The sequence below is a fragment of the Pygoscelis adeliae genome, unplaced genomic scaffold (assembly GCF_000699105.1).
Source record: "Pygoscelis adeliae isolate BGI_AS28 unplaced genomic scaffold, ASM69910v1 Scaffold208, whole genome shotgun sequence".
In the NCBI taxonomy this organism is placed as follows: domain Eukaryota; kingdom Metazoa; phylum Chordata; class Aves; order Sphenisciformes; family Spheniscidae; genus Pygoscelis; species Pygoscelis adeliae.
In genome coordinates, this window is record NW_008825290.1 from 1153880 (window position 1) to 1173383 (window position 19504).

Consider the following 19504-nt stretch of genomic DNA (forward strand, 5'->3'; position numbering starts at 1 on the left):
GGGCCGGGCGGGGGGCGGCGGCGGCGTCCTCCCTTTGTCCGCGCCGCCTCGGGGTGCCCCCGGGCGCTCCTTCCCTTCCCCTCCTCCATTTATTTATTTATTCGTTCTGCTTTCAATCCCCCCTCCTCCCCAGCTGTCTCATTACCCCTGCGGGCTTTTTTCTCCCCCAGCGGTTATTTTCACCCTCCCATCCCCCCACCTTGCGTTAACTTTTTTTCGCGATAACAGTTTGCAGCAATTACCCACTTGCTGGCGGCCCTCCAGCACATCTACGGAGCACGCTTCTCTCCCAGGCTATTTTTGCCCTTTTTCTCTCGCCTTCCCACCCCTCCCTGCTGTATTTTTTCTGGCTGCGGTGCGCTAACCTCAAGTGAAGAGGCTGGTACAGGCAATGCTACATCTGATGCTAATGGGCCTACCTGGTGGGTAATACCGCTGGCTGCTTCTTCCTTTTCCCCCCCTCGTTTTCCTTTTATTTTGTTGATCCTTGGTATGCTGAAATCAAAGTTGTGGTTGGGGCTTGGAAGAAAAACGCGGGGACCGCACAGGGCAGGTTACCGAGCTCAGCTTGGTGCGAAGGGGCGATAATTCTGGGTTCGTCTCAGGGTAACTTGGATCCAAAATTCACCCACTGGCTTTAAGATAATGAATGCCCATCTCTGACTGATACTGTAACAGGCGGCACGTGGGAGGACTTGCAAGGTTTCCATATAAGAACATGGGAGAATTTATTTCACACAGGCGAAGAAATGTGCAGAGTATGTGTTATTTATGAAACAGAAGGCAAGCTGTGTTTTCCTTAGGCAGCTCCGAGAGTGGCAAAACTTTGTATTTAGAAATTGTAAAAGCTGATTTCTGCTGTTTAATAAGAGCTACATTTAAAGGAAAGCACCGACAAAAAAAAGTAGTGGGACAGGATCCAGATAAACACAAAGAAATAGAACCCCACACATATTCCAGCACGGTTTGTGCCAAGGTGTAAAGATGGAGTTTTTTGGTTAGTTCCCATTTTTTTAACCGTATTGGGAAAGGCATTAAGAAAATGTGCCGAGAGGAGCTGGTTACGTTGACAGTGCTATTCTGGTAACTGCAATTTTTTTTTTTTTTTATTGCTTGCATGTCAAAATGTTTCGAGTTTTGGACTAGCAAAAAAGTGAGGCAGCCCTGATCGGGGGATGTGTCATCGGCTGTGTGATTCAGGGCTCGGATGACAGTTGCTACCGGTTTAGATTTTATGGCTTTGGGTTTGAGGGTAAATCAGCCCATTAAAACCTGCTGCTGTGGAATTTGGAGGGGAGAGGCTTTGGTGAAAACCCTGACGGTTTTTGACAGCCGGGTGTTTACCTCTGGCTCTGCATTTGGGCGAGCTGACTGCTTTTTGGCATTGCCTACCTTTGCTCGAGTATTACGGAAAGATTTCCCTGAAGGTTGTTGGGTCTTTTTAAAGCAAAATGTGTGCGCAGCCGAGGCAGACAGCAGCGTGATGGTGTCCCTTGCCCGGCGTAAGTCGAGGCTGAAGCACAAGTGTGGCGGGAGGATGTCTTTGTTGCCCTGGTTAGACTGACACTGGAAACTTTATTTTTGGCACCTTCAGAGATAGCATCTTCGTGTTTCCTCTTCAACTGTCTCTTCTCTGCTTTGCATATTTTTTTTTTCCCTCTTCTCTTCATTTGCCTGCATCTCACCTTCTCTGTTCTTTCCCCTTCCCACCTCTCCCACGGTTTGGGCTGCTTTGAGGCTGCACCCACTGGAGGGCGACAGACACCTTTCCCTCTCCGTGGGGTCCCAGTGCTGCCCCGCGGGTGGGGCGGGACCCAGACCCCCAGCCAGCGGGCGGGCCGCGAGAGGAAAGGCCGCTTCTTGCTTTAATTTATTGACCTGCTTCTTCTACCGTGCGGTGCTAGGGTTATGTTCTGTCATACTTTGCATAAAGCAGGAGATTGCAGATGGCACTGTGGTATTTGGAGGTACCGAGAAGGTGGTTGCATGCTTGGGGGTGCTAGATCAAAATCCTGGCTTTTTTTGTTTGTTTGTTTAGGGATATTAGTCTAGAACCCAGTAGGAATTTGGAATGCTTCAAATGCTACCAATTTGTATTTTATTTTAGTTTCCTGTAACCAGGAGCAAAATTTGTCATGCTACTCTTTGTTGGTAGTCACTAATTTGTAGCTTTTGGGTGGGTTGCCTGGAGGTTTCTTAAATGTCAGAGGTGAAATGTTTGGGCTGTGGGAGGAGGCTTCAGTCTGTCTGAAACGCCGTATGAAAAGAGGTGCAACATTGTCATGGAAAAACATGAAGACACTTTAGATTGGCTTACTCTTGCTGCACGGTGCTTGGGACGCCTCCCGTGCCTGAGCGCAGTTCTGTTTGAGCAGCCTCGGGGAGGATCTTGTCTTACAGCTAATTGTTGCAAATATTTCAATGAGTTTTCCTTAAATCAATACTCTGCCTAACCAAGACTGAGCTACATCTTAGTGGCAGATAGCCAAGTCCTGTGGGCTGGGTGTTTCCAAAGAGACTCTCAGGCACAAGCCCTTCAGCAGGCTGCCGTGTTTCCTGGGCAGTGATGCTCCCAGGATTTTCATCAATGCACCTCACGACTCAGCAGCAACCCCCTATTATTTTAATTTTGCCCCTTCTAGATTTTCCAATGCCCTATAGTTTTGCCCCAACGGGCAACAGGGCAATGTTGCCCTAATGCCCCTATGGCAATGTTGCCAGTTCCACCAGTAAGGGGAGTTTCTACAGCGGTGCCCTACCCAGGCTTTTAATCATGCTGGCAAATGACTCTGAAAAGATTATGCTGATTTGTTTCTTTTAAATTTAACCATATTACAACACATAAAAATGGATGGGAAAGCCATGGTAGTTAAAGCCTTTTGCAAGTAATGCTTATTTGATTGGTCATACTAATAAATTGTAGATCATTTAAGAAGTGCAGCTTTGAATAGATTACCCAGTAGGATTAGTGCCTTCGACTTCTTCTCATCACTAACTTAATTTACGTGACCAGAATCAATCAGGGTTATGTTTTTTAAAGTAATCCTGAGTCCAGTCCCCTAAGTGCTCCGTACACAGAACTCAAGTTTATTCTAATGCCACTCTGGGTGGGGCTGCTTGCAGGATTGGGTCCTTGGCATTCGGAAGAAAAGCGTGAGGATGAAAATGCAGTGATTTAGTATTGGTTGAATTTCTTCCATACATGCATATTTACTTGAATCCTCAGCTGTTGTAGTGCCATGGATTTAATTGATTTGTGCTAGCTGAGTATCATCCCAAGGCATCTAAACTCTAGGCAATGCCCTTTAAATTGCTTACAGAGTAGCTAATATTGATATAAGATAATGTGGTAGAAATTAAGTGAAACTGCCACTCTTCATTGTTCTTTTTTTCCCCTAAAACTGCTATTGGAAGGGCTACCATGCTGCCAGTCTGTGACTCTGAAACTGTGGCTGGTGTCCTACAGCATCTTCTGTATTTATATCAGTCTCTCTCTTTTTTTCCAATGTGTCTAGATTTACACAAGCAAAAAGCTGCTCAGTGCCGACCCTAAACCCTGCTCCAAGAGCATCCACCAAACCCACCAGCTGGGTTGGTGGAAGGGGAGCGTGAATCAAATCCACGTCCTGCCAGTGAGCTTTAGGTGGGAGGCAGCAGGGCGGGTGGCATGGGGCCGCAGGAGGATGGCTGTTAAGCCCCATGGGCTGTTGGGAAGGCTTATGCATTTTAGCAGTTACTGGGTTTCCTGTTGTGGTTCTCTGTTGCCCAGAATGGTCACAGCCTCGAAGAACGCCTTCGCTGCCGTGGCTGCCAGACCTGGGTTTGAATGCAGTCAGTGCTTGAGTGCTGGCGTGGAAAAATGATTACTCTGTGCCAAAACGCAGCAGGAGTGCCCTGCTTTAGGGTGTTGGTGTAGGTAGGCTGCCCGTAGGTAGGAGAGCAACCCATACGTTGAACCACAGGGTTATCAGTGAGCTGGAATGTAGTTAAAAGTTCTTTCTTCCTTGCTTCAGATCACATGGCATTTGCGTTTTATTTTACTGCTGCAGTGTAATTTCCTTGCTCTTGAGACAGATATAGGCAAATTTTTTCTGATGTTTTACATAGAATGTAACAGGTGAGAAATGATCTCCTGTTTTGGCATTGGTACTACGTTCAGTGTCTTGATGTTCTTCAAAATATAAGTTCATGCTGATGAAATTCAGAAAACGCTATGCATGATAACATTGAAACATGTCTGACTTATCTTGCTAGACCCATTTTTTTCCTTTAAAATATTTTTTTCCTTTTCTTTTTCTCTTTTTTTTTTTTCCAAACAGGAAGAGAAAATCCATTCAGGAGAGACTCTTCTTCATGTAAGTGTTATTTATGCTTGTTTATGAAATTAAAAAAGGGTTATAAAGCTCATTAAAATGTTCAAATACTGAACATTTACCATCTGTTCATAGAAACCAAGTATAGAGCATGTAAAAATAGGCTGTAGTTACACAGTAATAATGCTCAGCAACTGTTATCTTAAATCTACCTGTGCAGTTCTTCTGTGCATATCACTGCAGAATTTAGAAACCATTGCAAAGCACTTTTAAGCAGACATTTAAGCAGCATGCCCGTAAAGTTGGTGTGTAAATCCTGGAGGGATAATATTAAAGTGGTTTGCCCAAAGCAGAGGAGTCCCGTAAGTGAGAGCTCGTTTTAGCACCCCAGAGTCCCTGAGTCCCAAACCCTGTGACAAGAGTCAGCTTCTCTGCCTTGGATCCTACAAAATCCAAGTTCTGCCTATAGAGCCATTTGTTTGCGTGCATGTGTACTAGTGTGTGCATGTATACGTCTGGGTAAGAGAGAGTGTGTATACGCGTATTTGGCCTCAAATAGCATATAGGTATTTCAGGCCTTTTCTACAACTTATGGTGATACCCATTAAAATAAGTGTAAATGCCACCAGCCATTGGTGAATACTGTTGCAAATGTTTTGTGAAAGCATTTGGCTCCAGACTGACTGCTCTGTCTGGGTGAGCCCGGTACAGTATTCTTCATGGGACCAAGAAAGCTGCACGTCATAAAAATACAAGTTTTTTTCCACACCATCTAGTGACCTGGTTTGCTTGCAGATCTCAGATTTGAAAGCTCTTGAGTAGTATAGGAAGCTCTGCTCTGGTGTTTCTTCCTAGTACATAAATCTGATTAAATGTTTTAAGGGGCTGCATAGATGAAGACTCTCATTGCCTTAATGCAAAATTGGCTTAGCAAGGAAAATGACTGCATTGTTCCCAATGCAGGGCCCGCTTTGCATAACTTCCAAGCATGTACTGCGTCCAGTGGCATGGCAAGCCCACGAGCGCTCACCTCAGGCTGATTTCCCATAAGTCAGCATTTTTGGGGGGGAAAAATAACATATATCTTGGAATTGCAGCACTCCATTACGCTTGCGTAGCAACTGCTGGTTAATATGTAGCAAAACGCCGTGTGGTAACAAATGTTTTTTTGCTATTGTTGAGCTGGAATGTTAGTTCAGCTTCTAGATAAAAGTGGCTTGCGCAAGGCGCCCTGGTAGACCATGATTTCTGTGGCTTGTACGGTAGTTCTGTAGGCAACCGTGTTCTGCTCTTCCTCCCCCCTGTGCTTCCCTTCGTCTTCCACGTGAGCGAGGGGTGGGCTTAGGTAAAGGCAGGGAACTGGCAGCCCTTTGCACCCCACAAAGCACCAGTGTGGGGTTTATATTAAGCCCATTGCTAGTCAAGCATCTGTTGAAAACACTCTTTATTCTGTTGTGTTTCTAGCAGAAACGTTGTAAGACGCTTTATTTAATAGCTTTAAACCACAAGTGTTCTTTGGCTGGTTTTATGGATATCATAAGACAATCTTTCAAAAGAAAACAAAAAGCCAGTAGTTAGTGAAAGACACCCCACAAAGGATTAAAGAATCCTCCTTCCCTGCAGCTGGAATCCTATCTTTGAGAAGGTAAATCACCATTTTTAAAAAGTAACAGAGAAGGAAAAATTCCAGAAGGCTTTTGATTATGACCATTTTCAACATTTGTAGCTCATTATTATTTCATTCTACTGTAGGAAGTTCAAACCTCTTGAAAAGCCTGTGAAGTACATGCTTCCCAGAGATTTTAAATGGGAAATAGTGCAACAAAACCACCTTTAAGGGAAGAAGCTCCCAAATAGAGAAGAACCCAAACAGACAAACCCTACAGCAGTGTCTGTATGGTGTCTGGAAACTGCAGAATAAGCGTGCAGCGCAGATCTGAAGAGTTTTGTCTGGAGATTTCAGTATCACAAACAAATAATGGGGAGCTTCCTAAGTCCAATACTTACACTCCAAAATGAATGAGTAATGAAAAGTTTGTGGTCCAGAAGCCATTTGCAGTGCAGCCTTCCATCACCTGCTGTGGCTTTTCAACAGCTAACGGCAAGCTTTGAGCATCAGAGCCTCTCTCTTCTGGTTCTGTGCATGAAATACTACGACTTTGACTCGATAACTCTATTTGTGCCTGTCTGTGCATTGGCTCCCCTTGGCTTCTTCAACTGTGTGAGTTTCCAAAAGAGAGTTAAACTCCAGGGATGGGAATAGCAAGGCTATAGCGAAACGGCAGGATCGTGAAGCGTCCAGGACAGGGACCTCTCCCAGGCCCCGTTCAGAGGGGGTTGATTCCTGTGGCAGTGAATGCTCGGTCAGGATTAACCCCTCAGGACTGTGACTTGGACTGGTCACCGTGACAGGAGGTGACCGCTTTGAGAAAGGACTCCTTGTGACAGTAACCAGCCATACGTAGTTGTAATGATAAGAAAGGGACCGTCTTATTGTAGTCACTTTGCGACAAATACTACCACAATTCATTACTTTCCATCAGTGCCTCATCCTATGGAGGAATCACCACTGCCCATCTACATTGAGGAGGGGACAGAAGTCCCGATTGGTGAGTGCAGTTGGGATGGGATATGTTTAAGGGGGGGGTATAACGGTACTTGGGTTTTATATTCCTCACGTTTGTGTATACCCATTTGTCATTGAAAATTGTAAGGCCTGTTGCAAATGTTTTGGGATTTTTATTTTATTTTCTTAATGCAAGTGTATTTTAGAGCTCCTGAGGATTGTTAAGTACTGCTAGTGTTGGTTTTCAGCTAATCGTAAATCAAAGTACAAAATTTATGCAGTGACATTAAAAGCTTCTGTGCAGGATCTCTTAACACAAGGCTGGGGAAGACCACGAGTATCACAAGAGGTAGTTCCCACTTCAGCCTTTGACCTTGGTGTTGAGATACTCAGAATAATCTGCCAGTTGGGTCAGCAGTTTTTGTTCTGCTGACACTGTCCTGCCCGGCACCCAGCAGACTCACGTTGCGCACACCACTGAATAGCCAGAAGAGAGTTAGAGAGGTTTGCCATTACCTGCGTTGCACATCGGAGTGCTGCACACCCCCATTTCTGGTGTGGATGTATTGTCACTACATGGATATAAGTTTGGGTGTTGGGTTTTTTTGAATAGAGGAGCAGTCTTTCAGATAACCCATAAAGAAAGAGACTAAAAGATCGATAAGTTGGACTGCGGTGATCTCTTTGGACTGTAAAAAGCTGTGACTGCAGCATTTCCCAGAGCCCTTTCCTTATTCAACCTGTTCTTGGTTGCATACAGTAAGTGTGCCTTGGCTACCACCTTGGGAGTCTGCCCTGTTGAGCAGATGTGTCTCTTCAAATAACTTTTTCTTATTATATATCCTGAATTTTTCCATTCCTAAATTCAAGCAATTGCTTCTTGTCCTACTATCTTTTGAGCTAGATTAATTACCTTCCTCTACACACAGTACCTTGAAGGTATTTATAGCTGGATCTCAGCCCAGGAGTCTTCTCATGTATAGACCATATTAATTTAACTCTCTTACTCTCTCCTTAGATCATTTTTATTGTCCTTATTTGTATTTCCTTTAATTTTTCTATCTCCTTTCTAATCTGTGGAGACTTGAACAGCTCATACTATATCCACTGTGGCTGTTTTGACATAGCATTGTGCTTTAGATTTCCATATCATCTCCTCATATGTATACATCCAGAAATAGCTTAGCCTTTGACCTTTCTCCTGCATCACTCAGCAGCATCACACAGAGAAACTCTGTTACTTGGCTAATCTTACCTTTAGATCTTTCTTGGATTCACGGCTTTGCAACAAGCTGCTCCTCAGGCAATGTCACTGCTCTCCTGAGATGTAGGGCTTTATACTTCCTAGCAGTAAATCCCCGTCCCATTGCATGCCACTTACTTATTTTACCCAGGAATGATTTAAGACAGCATGCCTATGTATTTATTTTAATGCCCTGGGATTTTATCATTTACATAGAAGTTGTTACTGTTTTATCATATATGGAGCAAAGAAGTACTTACAATTTTATATTTTGATGCCTATTACAACTGTCTTCTGCACATTACTCCAGACTCCTTTCCCAGCTCCATCATTCTTGTTTGCATACCTTCCCTAACTTTTCCTTCCTCTAGTTATGAAAGTTCATAATGTAAAAACTGTCAGGTTTAGCCTTCTCCTTGTCTTCATTTTGTACCTTTTCTCGTTAAACGGTTAGTATATTATTGTTGCTGTATCTCTTCTATGCATGGCATGATGTGATCTTTCCCACAGCAGATCATCTTTTCCTCACCTCTTCTGGGGTTGTAGTCAGCTGAACGTCTGCTCAACGTCAGTCCGCTCTTGTAGAACCATTAAGGCTAAGTTCTGTCGTGGCCCCTGGTATTGCATCTTGTCTTTCCCATTGCACTGAGGAAACCTGAACTGCCAGGATGGTGGTACCCGCACCAAGAAAAATACTGTAAGGCTGATGAATCACAAAACTGACCAAACAAACCCCCCCCCCCATTTGCGAGTGAAAACCTTTTTAGAGGATGTTTGTTTGGTGCTGTCATGAAACAGGTTTGTTGGATCAGGCTCTGAAATGCAGCAGTAGCTGTGAAATGGCCAAACGGGGTTGGAGAGGGCATTGTGTGTACTTATTTTAAATAAGTATCTGAACTGTCAATACAGCAAGCTGTGGTTGAGGGGGAATGAGTGGAAAAAGTAAATGATGCAGATGAGAGCAAATCACAAGCTCCGAGTTTGGTATTTGAATGCCTGACATGGGTCAGGGCTTTTATAATAGTTGGATGCAGTATAAATCGTCAAGCCAGGAAGTCAGCTGCAAAAATCTGGTCTGGGTCTCAGTTTTGGTCCTACTTCTGATTGAGCTTACCAGCGTGATCCAGATCCAGGGTGCCCATTTGCAGCTGTATAGACCAGAATAGGAATAAAAAGAAGTCCTTTCTGAGTTTAGGCTGGGGAAGTATAACACCCAGTGTAGTTGTTAAAACAATTCAGCACAACTATCATTTACTTTTAAAAGATTGTTTGGAGAACTTAGATTATTTCCTCATCCAAAACACATTTTGGATAGTATATGGAGCGCATACTGTTCTGGCCCAAGCCTGAGTGGTGGTGGTAGATCGCTTTGTAGCTTCCGTATTTATTAAAAAAAATAGAGAAATCAGTAGGTTCTTTCAGAGTCCAAATTTAACAACCCTAATTATTTCAAGCAATTTAAAAAGGTACATATTGTTTATTACAGCTGCTTCATGAAAACAGCAGCTACAAATAATACCCTATAAAGAAAATCTAGCTAACACTGTCATGAATTAACCAACAAGAGAATGAGTGTATGGGATCTGGACAAAGCATTTCCTTCTCTGGAAGGAGGGTCTTTGTATTGAGGAGAAGGTGGCTATTAGCTAAACACTGGTTTTTTCTTCTTGGATGAAATGAAGACTTTGACATTTCTGCATAGATGAATACCACTTTTGATTGGAAAAAGGTCTAAGCTATACTTAATTTTTATGTACTTCTGCACTTTCTCGAGCACATTCCTCGAGGAAGATAGGTAATCGAGATGCCACAAACGTGTTAATAAATCAAAGATATTTCTGAGGAGATGGAGAATATTTTGCGAGCAGTAGCAAAGACTCTAGAGAATAACAGTAAAAGAGCACAGGTCGGACACTGGCAGTCTTAATTCAGGCACAATTTCAACTGTCTTCCACACAATTAAACAGTTCAGGAGATTGAAGGTGAGGAAATAGGCAGAGCAGGTCGTTATTCAGCATTGCCGTTCATGCTAAGGTCATGGCCATATTCCCCGGTCACCGTTTGGAACCTGTTGTGTTAAGCACTGAAGAAAACACCTGAGGCCACACAGTTCAAATTTACATTTTATAAAGCAAAAACCCAGGAACAAAATATTTGTATTGGCAGTCATTGTATTTGGCCTGTACAGAACATCACTGAGGGAATAATTGCCTCCTCCGGGATCAGAGAGCAATAGAGCTGTGGGCTGAGAGGGTTATTTATGTTTTTCTTTCCAAGTCACATTTTGAGACATTAGTGTTGTTTAATACCTGTGAAATTAGCTGCAAAGACATACAAATTCAGGATCTAATTCTCAGCTGATTTACTCCAGCATAGCTTTGTTGATTCCAGTAGCATTGCTATTGCGTTATCATTGTATAAACAGGATTAAAGTCAGACCCCCTTTTTCAGGAGTCAGTCCTGCTAACCTTGAAACCCGTGGCACTTCTGCTGTAACTCTGAGTCCCTATGTGGGCAAAATCCCTGTGGTCCACTTCTATCTTACTGATCCACTTTTTGCTAATGAATAGCACTGGCTTCAGTAGACTTATTTCAAATGTATATAAGTGTAGACCTTGTCTATATAGGATTCCCCCCCCCCCATTAAATCATCTTGGTATGATAGAAAGCTCCATTAGCACTCTGAAGCCATATTCTCTTCATCGTACTCATAAGTCATGGTGTAACCCGGGCTCATTTGAGTCATCTTAATTACAGGAGAAGAATTTTCTTGTAATTGCACACAGGTTCAGGTTCTTCTGCCGCTGCTTGATCCCTGCTTTTAAGCATCTCTGATGCCTTATTAATAATAAAAACTGGATTTCCAGTCTACTCCTGCTCTTGGGCAGACTCACTGAAAGACAGATGCTTTGTTGTGGTTTTTTTTTTCTCCTTCGATAAGAGAGTTAGAGCTGGTTTTTAAGCGGGGTAAGCATAGGAAGTGCACCTTGCCCAGGCAGGAAGAGTATTTGGCACCTTATAGAGAGCTGGCTCTGTGTCTCTCGAGGAGGTTGCCTTCCCTCATAAGAGAAGAGAACCATTTCTGTCATATGCGCTTCAGGGTTTGCTCTTTCATGGGGTGCTGGCACACAGAAAGCTTGATTTTTGCCAGGTACTGAGTGCCTTCTGCGAGGTATTGAGTGACCTCCTATCCTTTGCAGCCAAAAAGGAGTTGATTGCTCTTGGCATCAGGCAAATCTGGACCCAGAAGACCACAGGTAGTATTTACCAATTATTTATGTGCTTTCGCATGCCAGAGGTTGTCTGAATTGATTTCCCTAGCATACAAGGGATTTCAGGCGTTAATGACACTTGTCTGCCACTAAAAAACATTATTATTTTTTAAAAATAATAATAATACAATAATAAGCATGACATTTATTGCATTGCCACAGGGAAATAAAAAACCCCCAAAATTAACTACAGTCCAAGTAACTATTAGCTCTTTAGAGCTATTGCAAATGTGTGAGTTATATACCCTGAATGAGCACCATATGCCAATTTATTGTGGCTCAGTGAGTCACAGGACACATTGTGGAAAGCAATAATTGCTTGGCATGCATTGTAACATTCAGTGGGTTTTTTTTTTTATTTTCTTAAAGGAATATGTTTTTACTCTGACAGTAAAATGAGTATCGTCTGATATGCTGCCACCAGGGACTGTTGCTTATTTTGCACTTAACCTGGAGCTTACCCATTTGTCACTCACCGCGCACACCCTCTGTATCTTTTCCTTTCCAACTGTTGTATTGTATGCGTGCAGTATCAGAATATGAGGATTGAGCCTTCCATTCAGTATTGTGTTGTCATTTTGCGTTAATCCTCTTATCCCTTTTCCTCCTCACCTTCTTTCTTTGTCCGATAGGGAAATTCAGATTGGTTACAAGGAAAAATTGTTCACCCTGAGAGGAGTGAAGGAGAGGGACAGGTTGTTCCGAGATTGTACAGTCTTGGAGTTTTTCAGAGCTTGACCAGATAAGGCCATTGGCAACCTAGTCTGATTTTGATGTTGGCCCTTCTTTGAGCAAGAGGTTGGGCTATGTGACCTCCAGAAGTCCCTTCTAACCTAAATTATTTTATGGTTCTGTTTAATACCCAGTTCCTGTTCTGATTCAGCTGTGGTGCTATGTGTGTCATTAACTCCTCACTCCCCATTGGAGTCATTCTCATTCATACCAGCATAGAACAGGAGCGACCTCCTGAAGGTCAATGAAGTTACAGTGGTTTTACTCACGTGGGATCGAAATCAAGATGTAAATGGTAACCTCAGATGAGATTAGTAGGTGAAATTTGGGTATCTCTGAAATTAGTTGGAATTTTTACCAGGATTTCACTTGAGATGTATTCAGATCTTCATTAAGTGCCAATTGAAGTTATCAGTTGAAGAGTTTGATGCATGATTATATCAGGACGATAAGTATTTAAAAAGTAAAAATCACTTTTTTCCTGAAAAGGAAAAATTTTCAGTTACAAATCCCATATTTCTTCACCCTTGAAGAGAGCTGTGGGGTATTCAGAATTTAGCGAGTCACCAACTGCCCTCGCTCTGCCATTACGTGCTGGTTTCCTCATGCGGCTCTAACCACGTGAGGGAGTTAATGCTGCACAGAGCATCTACTCCCAGCCAAATGCCTTAAGTTTCTTCACCAAAAGGGTTGTCAAGCATTGGAACAGGCTGCCCAGGGAAGCGGTTGAGTCACCATCCCTGGAGGTGTTTAAAAGACGTGTAGATGTGGTGCTTAGGGACATGGTTTAGTGGTGGACTTGGCAGTGTTAGGTTAACAGTTGGACTTGATGATCTTAAAGGTCTTTTCCTACCTAAATGATTCTATGATTCTATGATACGCTAGCCAAAAAATGCCCTTGGTCAGAAAATGTTATTTTAATTGTGCCGAAAGAAAGCAAAACCACACTCAGATTCACCATATCAGTCTAGGGAATTTTCAACGATGATCTAGCTATTATAGAGAAAAAAAGAAAAGAAACTCCCAATTGCTAGAAAAAAGAAATACAGGCATAGTTTTATAGGGTTGCTCTTTCAACTCTGCCAAGATAAGGTGATTTTTCTCCATATCTCTCCTTTATCAGCAAGAAGTATATTGCTTATGCAAACACATTATTTCCCATCAGGCTTTGTCAAAAATAAAGGTTACAAATGGGGCTACCGTAGTGGATTGAGGAAAGACTAAATATGAGCAACCTAAAGCCTTTTTTTGTCCCTTTTTATGCAAGGCAGGATTCTAAAATCAAGATTTAACAGGACAGACTTGCTTTCATATACTTTTTCTAGTGACTGCTGCCCTCCCTCTTCTGTAACCACATCAATTTTCTCTCCTCATACAGATCCTCCATAAAAGATGTAGAGGGTTGATCTTTCAAATGTGAAAAAGGTGTCGTGCTGTGTAGAGGGAATATAGTAGCAGAAGATACTGTTGCTTAGTAGGGTTGAAGGTCCCTTCTGCTCCACTCTTCCTGCAGTACACAAGCTATAAATTAAAAGTCATATTTAATAGACAGATAATATTCACATGAGGAATTTAAAGCAATACATCTGACTTTGAATCACCTAGGTTTCTCCTTTTGCAAAACTATCAGGTCATGTAGCTCTTGTATGCAGGTCACCTCCTTACAAAAATCCAGAAAAGTAAGCCAAAGGAAGTTCTCTCGCTTTCTAACATGAGTTTACATATGGAGTGTTTTTATGGCTATATCTCAGCTGTTTGTCACGTACCCATCATTTATGGTAGAACTGCAAACAGTTTCCCACCTGTCCGTAATTAGCTTTTGCACACACACAAAAAAAAGAAAAACAATTGTAGTCATGATGAAAACAGCTTTGGATAGTAAAGGTTAACGTGCCACATTGGTATCTAGTGTAAGCGTGTTTGCTTAGATGAAATTGCACTAAGAAAGATCCTCAACTGTTCAGCTTTATGAACTGCGCCTCTGAACTGGTCAACAGGAGTAGGTTAAGTTTACAGTAGACAAGCTAGGACTATAAAAGCAACCTGCAATGAAAACCATCAGCTGGCATTTGTTTGAAAAGAAAAGAGATGGAGAAAAATACTCAGGCTGTTCATATACTGTCATGCTATACTTGGGGATGCTTACCTGCAAAAGCCAACAGAAAAGCAAGTACCTGTAGCCTGCGGGATTGACACTGGTATAAAGGTGGGATTGCAGGTACTTGTTTCTTGTATTGGAGTCAGCCTTGCTCTTACGAAATTCCCTTCGGAGACAGCGATTCCAGAGTGAATTCGGTGGGGCTTTTGTCCAAGTAGTGTGTGGGATCAGGGTTTTGTTTGTGCTTGGTGTGTGCTCTGCACTTTGCAGACCGTGGTATGCCGAAGTGGTTTACATGTTAGTTTCCTTGGAGAAGTGAAGTATTTGTTCTGGCGCCATTTCGTTTTCATATCTCTTGACATAAAAATGAGCGCAGCTCTCGGTATGTGAAAGCTGACGTCAGAGGTCCGTGGCGAAAGCGAACTGAAAATATGCTTCTGACTGGGAATCGGCCTCAATCATGTGATGTTTAAAAGCATGTTGGTTTAGTGGTCAATACCAAAGGTTTTACTTCCAACTCAGACCTTCAAAACAGATGGGTAGCGATCAAAAATCTGTGATTTTTTGATCAAATAACGCCCATTGAGAGGCCTGTAGGACGTAGCAGTATTCCTTCTGAAATGTCCTCCAGGAGCACGGTGAGTGGCTCCGGCCAGCCGTGGAAGCTCAGAGGACGGAGCTGCAGCTGGAGACCGAGCCAAGGCTGTTCTTGGATTGAACAAAAAATGCCAGTGTCCAAGGCGTGCAAGCCAGCACCTGGCACCAGCTGCATGAAAGCAAATAAATACCATAGTGTCTACACAGCTTCGCTTTTTTTGTGTGTGTGTGAAAGTCTACAGTTCACCGACCTGTTTTGCAAAGTTGCGCTCTCTGTGAGCTTGTTCATCAGCTTTGCCACTTCTTCTTTTAGCATATCCTCTGCAGAAACCCCCCGCGCTCTCTTTCGCTCTGCCTTATCAGTAGTTTCGATTTCATTTCCTGTGTGAAACTTCATATGCTTGAAGTTTCTGTTCCATTTTTTTTCTTGGAGGAAAGAAAACAACAACAGTAAATTAAACCTCAGGGTGCTTAGGAAATCTGATGGCTGAAGGCCTGTGAGCAGTGGTGCCCTGGCCGAGCACTGTAGTCACCCAAGTACCGCGGTGCAGCGGCGAGGGTCGCTGCTCCACCTTAGCTCCACATCTTAAAAGTCTACAGCTCATTTCCGTCACTGATTCATATTTTCACAGATAATTACTGTCAGCATGAAGGAGAAGTCAAGACTGAAATCAAAAGTAGCTTACTCTTATCATTAAGTATAGAGCTCACGGCTCTGTCCTCACGGCTTCGTAACCTTCTCAGACTTTATAGCCCTGTACTGGGGCTAACACTGCTGATCACGTGCATGTAATAGCTGTTGTCCTGGTACAAGCTGGCTGGCCATTTTCCACCCATGGTGCCGTGTTGCACAGCTCTTCCTTCCATTAATGTATTCTAGAAAAAAAAAGGAGGTGTTACGCAGATGTGGCACAGGAACAAAGAAGAAGAAAGAGGATTGTTCTCCACCACCGATGGTGTTGGGATCTAGATTTGTGGGAATAAGGTACCGTATGACATGTTTAAACAGCTGCCACAGGTGGGATAGAAATCTGTCCTCAGTTATTGTTTAAATTAAAATGAGTGGATAGAAGCAATAAAAATACAACTCCGGCTTTGTGTGGAGGTGGCCTAGACAAGTATGGCAACAGCGTGGTTGTGAAGCTGATCAAAGCCATTGGTGGATATGGAAGACTCCGCTTGTTTTTCCAAAAACATGTAATCTTATTTTTTTACCTAGTTGGAAAACATACTGAAAAAGTACAAGAGTCTTCAATTAAAAGAAAGCCCTGAACACTAGCATTGGTAAACTCAGTAAATTTAAGACTAAATTTAGAATTAGTTGAAAAAAACAGATGAGGGTGGAATGATTTATCCCCAAGAAAAAATTACTTTGAAATAATGAATTCATACATTTTATTGCACATTTGCTCCACTAAATGGCTACTTTATTGTTTCTTTTCCCTGTACTGGGGCACTGCTCGGTTATCGTAGCACAGAGATTGCTGTCTGACATTAACATGCGTTGTAAGTACCTTGCGCATGTGTCACACAGAATCTATGTTACTAATCACATGCAAAAAATTCAGTAGGCACAGTGCATACCACTGACTATTCAAGTTCATAAGCTTTGTGGGCTTCAAGGTTTTTGCTTTTTTATAGCAGGATGAGGGGCATCACTTACAGATTTTGATATGGTTTATTTGTGGCAGTAGAACTAGTTTACTTGACACCAAGACTTACTAGAGAATTGCAATCCACTCAACAGCAGACCTTCAGAATCGAAAACAAAATATGAAAATGCTTGTTCCTTTAGTCAAAAGTTGTATAACTGCAGAATACAACGTGGTTGAAGAGTCGAGGATGTGCACAGCTCGTTGAACCTTCTTCAGCAATGCCCATCTCGCTTGGAAAGCCATCACCTTGCCGCGCCACTTGGATGTACTCCTGCATTTTGTTAAAGCCCTCTCTTAAAGACGAGGGCCTCGAGAGGTGCTGTCACCCAGTGAATTAATGGTTTTTTTACTTTCACAGTAGGAGAGCTGGTACAGTGGGGGGAGTATGCAGGGAAAGCAGCAGGGAGCTGGTGCCTCTTTCCAGCTTATTGACAGTCAGGAGGCTGTTAGCTGGCACACCTGGAGGCATTAAATTAGGTCAGCAGTTGGCTTCACGTGGACAAAGCCAAGTGTTAACTGGATGTTCTCCTGCGCAAAATTACCAGTACAGTGTACAAGGGATGAGCAGTTTCCCTTCATTCTCCTGGCCTCCGCCAACCCTTGTTTTCATGCCCTCCTTCCCTGTGGTCCTCTTTGCAAGAGTCACCCTTGGGCTTTCTTCTTTGAGGAGGGGACAGAGCAGGAGGACCGTGGTTCTCCTGTGAAGGACGTTTGGTTTCTCACTGGGATACAGGAGACACTATGCCCACAGAGGATTCCAGTAAGATGGAGTCATAACCAGTGTGATGCAGTGTGCCAGTCCTCTGCTTCGCTGCATCCCATGCTCTTCCTTGCTGACCGCTGCAGAGGCCAGGGCTGCCTTGGGCCATCTCCCTGGGGAATCAGGCTCCATCCCTCTGAGGCTGGGAAGCATAATCTTCACTTCAGCCTCTGTGTTTAGGGTCAGGGTCATGTTCCCTCTGAAACTCATTGGAGTTGGTGGATATTCGTTCTCTTCCTTTCCACCCCACACAACGGGAAGGGAGTTTTTAATTTCCTCCCGTTCTGGGTTTAGTTGTAACTCCTTTGTTCTTCCACAGTAGAACAAAATAGGCATCTGGAGTATTGCGTGACTGCAGATTTTCTGCTGCTGAAATCTGAGCAAAGATGCAGGATTTTATAACAGCTCTGCACTGTGACACGGTACCTATTTGAAGCATTTGCACAGCATGAATGGAAACATCAGCAAGAAAAAAAGCATGTGGGGGAAAAAAAAGATACCTTTTGTCCAAACCACAACTGATGAAAAAGAAATTTCATTAAGCCCTGGGCTTTCCTTTCAGAATAGACTTCAGCTTTATAAAGGAGTGCATTTTGCTCCTAGAAAATTTTCAGTAGCAGGTTTTCCAGTCAATCGTAGAAGACTAAAAAAAGCATAGTAGTGAAAGAAAAGGAAACGAAGAAGTGAGAAGGGAGATGGTGAAAGTTGGAGGGAAGACTGAGAAAGAAGAAAGGACAAGTGGATAGATATTTAAATAACTACCCATAGATGTTTAAATAACTACCCATACCCAGGGAAAAGTAATCAGAAAAAGAGGATTCCATTAAAGACAAAAGAGAACAGTGAGATGTAGTTCAGGGAATTTTTAGAGGCGTTTTTAAGAAGAAGAGAGGCAACGTGTGCAATAAAATGAGCAGTACTATTTTTCAGAAAACGTTGGTATCTTTTTCAATGAAACAGAAGGAACTTGGATATGAGTTGAGGACAATAAGTGGTCAGGTGCTCTTTGGATACTGGTGTGGCCTTGAGGGCTGCCAAACATAAAGGCTTTTTCTTCTGCAGATCAGAAAGACTTGCACTAAAGCCGTAAGTTTGATCAAGGGGCTGTTTATTTTAATCATGTATTGATTGGCTTAACCACACTGCTCCAGGAGGGAGGGAAAGCTGTCAACATCAAGAATTACAGCTTTCACAGTTCCAAGTAATCCTAGGAGATGAGCCAAACATAATAAATGCAGTTTTATTCGGGACCTGATCCTACTACTGTTGAAATCAATAGCAGCTTTTCCATTGCTCTCAATGAGTGGAAGCTGCTTATTTGAAGAGCAGCTCAGATCCAGCAATCAGGATAGCTAATTTTGAAATATTAATGAATATGAATATAAAATAATTTAAAAAAGAACCAACCCACAAATAGATTGGCAGCTTTAGGAAAGCTCAGTTTTTTAAGGGAGGTTGACTTTGGTTTCCAAGATACAAAAGAAAAAAATGGCAGAAAAATAAGAGACATGTTAATGTCTAAAGAGGCAATGAGCTTAAGTAGGGTTAGAAAAATTAATTATAATGTGATAAACAGATGTCTCTCAAAAGCCATTGAGACAGAAAAGGAGGAGAGAGCACTGAGAAGCTCAAGACACGCAGTCTGCACAGGCTGAACTTAGTAGAAAAGGGTCTTTGAAAGCAAAAGTAGTGGTGGTACACATCATGCTGCAAAAATAGTCCATAAAATCAGCAGTACAGCCATACAGTCATTCCTCAGGCAGCATTCCCAGCAAGGTCAGAGACACTCTGAGTATGTGCTTTGCTTGTAGTTCTCTAACAGAAGAAGGAGCTAGAAAAGAAAAGTTCAGTTATGATTCTAGTCACCAATTCAGTCAGTATGTTGAATCCCTATTCAAAGTTTATATGCGTTGACCAAAAAAGAAGTAGCTCCTTTGCTGTGGTTTCTGATCTTCAGACACAAGACAGGGCATGCATTTTAGCATGCGTAAATATTTACAAATGTATATCTGTGTGTACGGGCAGATTTTGATTTTCGTGTTTCCATCAGCCATCAGCATTTGGAAAACCATTGTTCTGAAGACTTGATTTTTAAAGATTATTAAGTGAGGTAGCATCCCCGATGAATTTGTCCTCAGGGCTCCTCCTGGAAGGTGTTATCTTGCATTGGTCGCCTGTCTCTGGCTATAAGAAGCTTGGAGCAGATCATTACTGTAATCCCAAAGCAGACATTAAACAGTGAAATTTCAGATGTGTAATCCATGGGTT

General features: G+C 42.7%; 1 protein-coding gene across 3 annotated transcripts in view; it reads left to right on the forward strand.

Annotated features, from left to right (window-relative positions):
- Positions 1-365: 365 nt before the first annotated feature.
- SLC6A6 (solute carrier family 6 (neurotransmitter transporter), member 6) overlaps positions 366-19504 on the forward strand; it is a 59133-nt gene continuing 39994 nt past the window's right edge. For 2 of the 3 annotated variants that reach the window (XM_009329933.1, XM_009329932.1), the window contains exons 1-4: positions 366-422; positions 4320-4355; positions 6857-6922; positions 11323-11379. In XM_009329933.1, the coding sequence (XP_009328208.1) occupies positions 392-422; positions 4320-4355; positions 6857-6922; positions 11323-11379 (190 nt within the window). In that variant the 5' untranslated portion in view covers positions 366-391. The remainder of the gene's footprint in view (positions 423-4319; positions 4356-6856; positions 6923-11322; positions 11380-19504) is intronic. The other variant, XM_009329934.1, reaches the window with a different exon arrangement.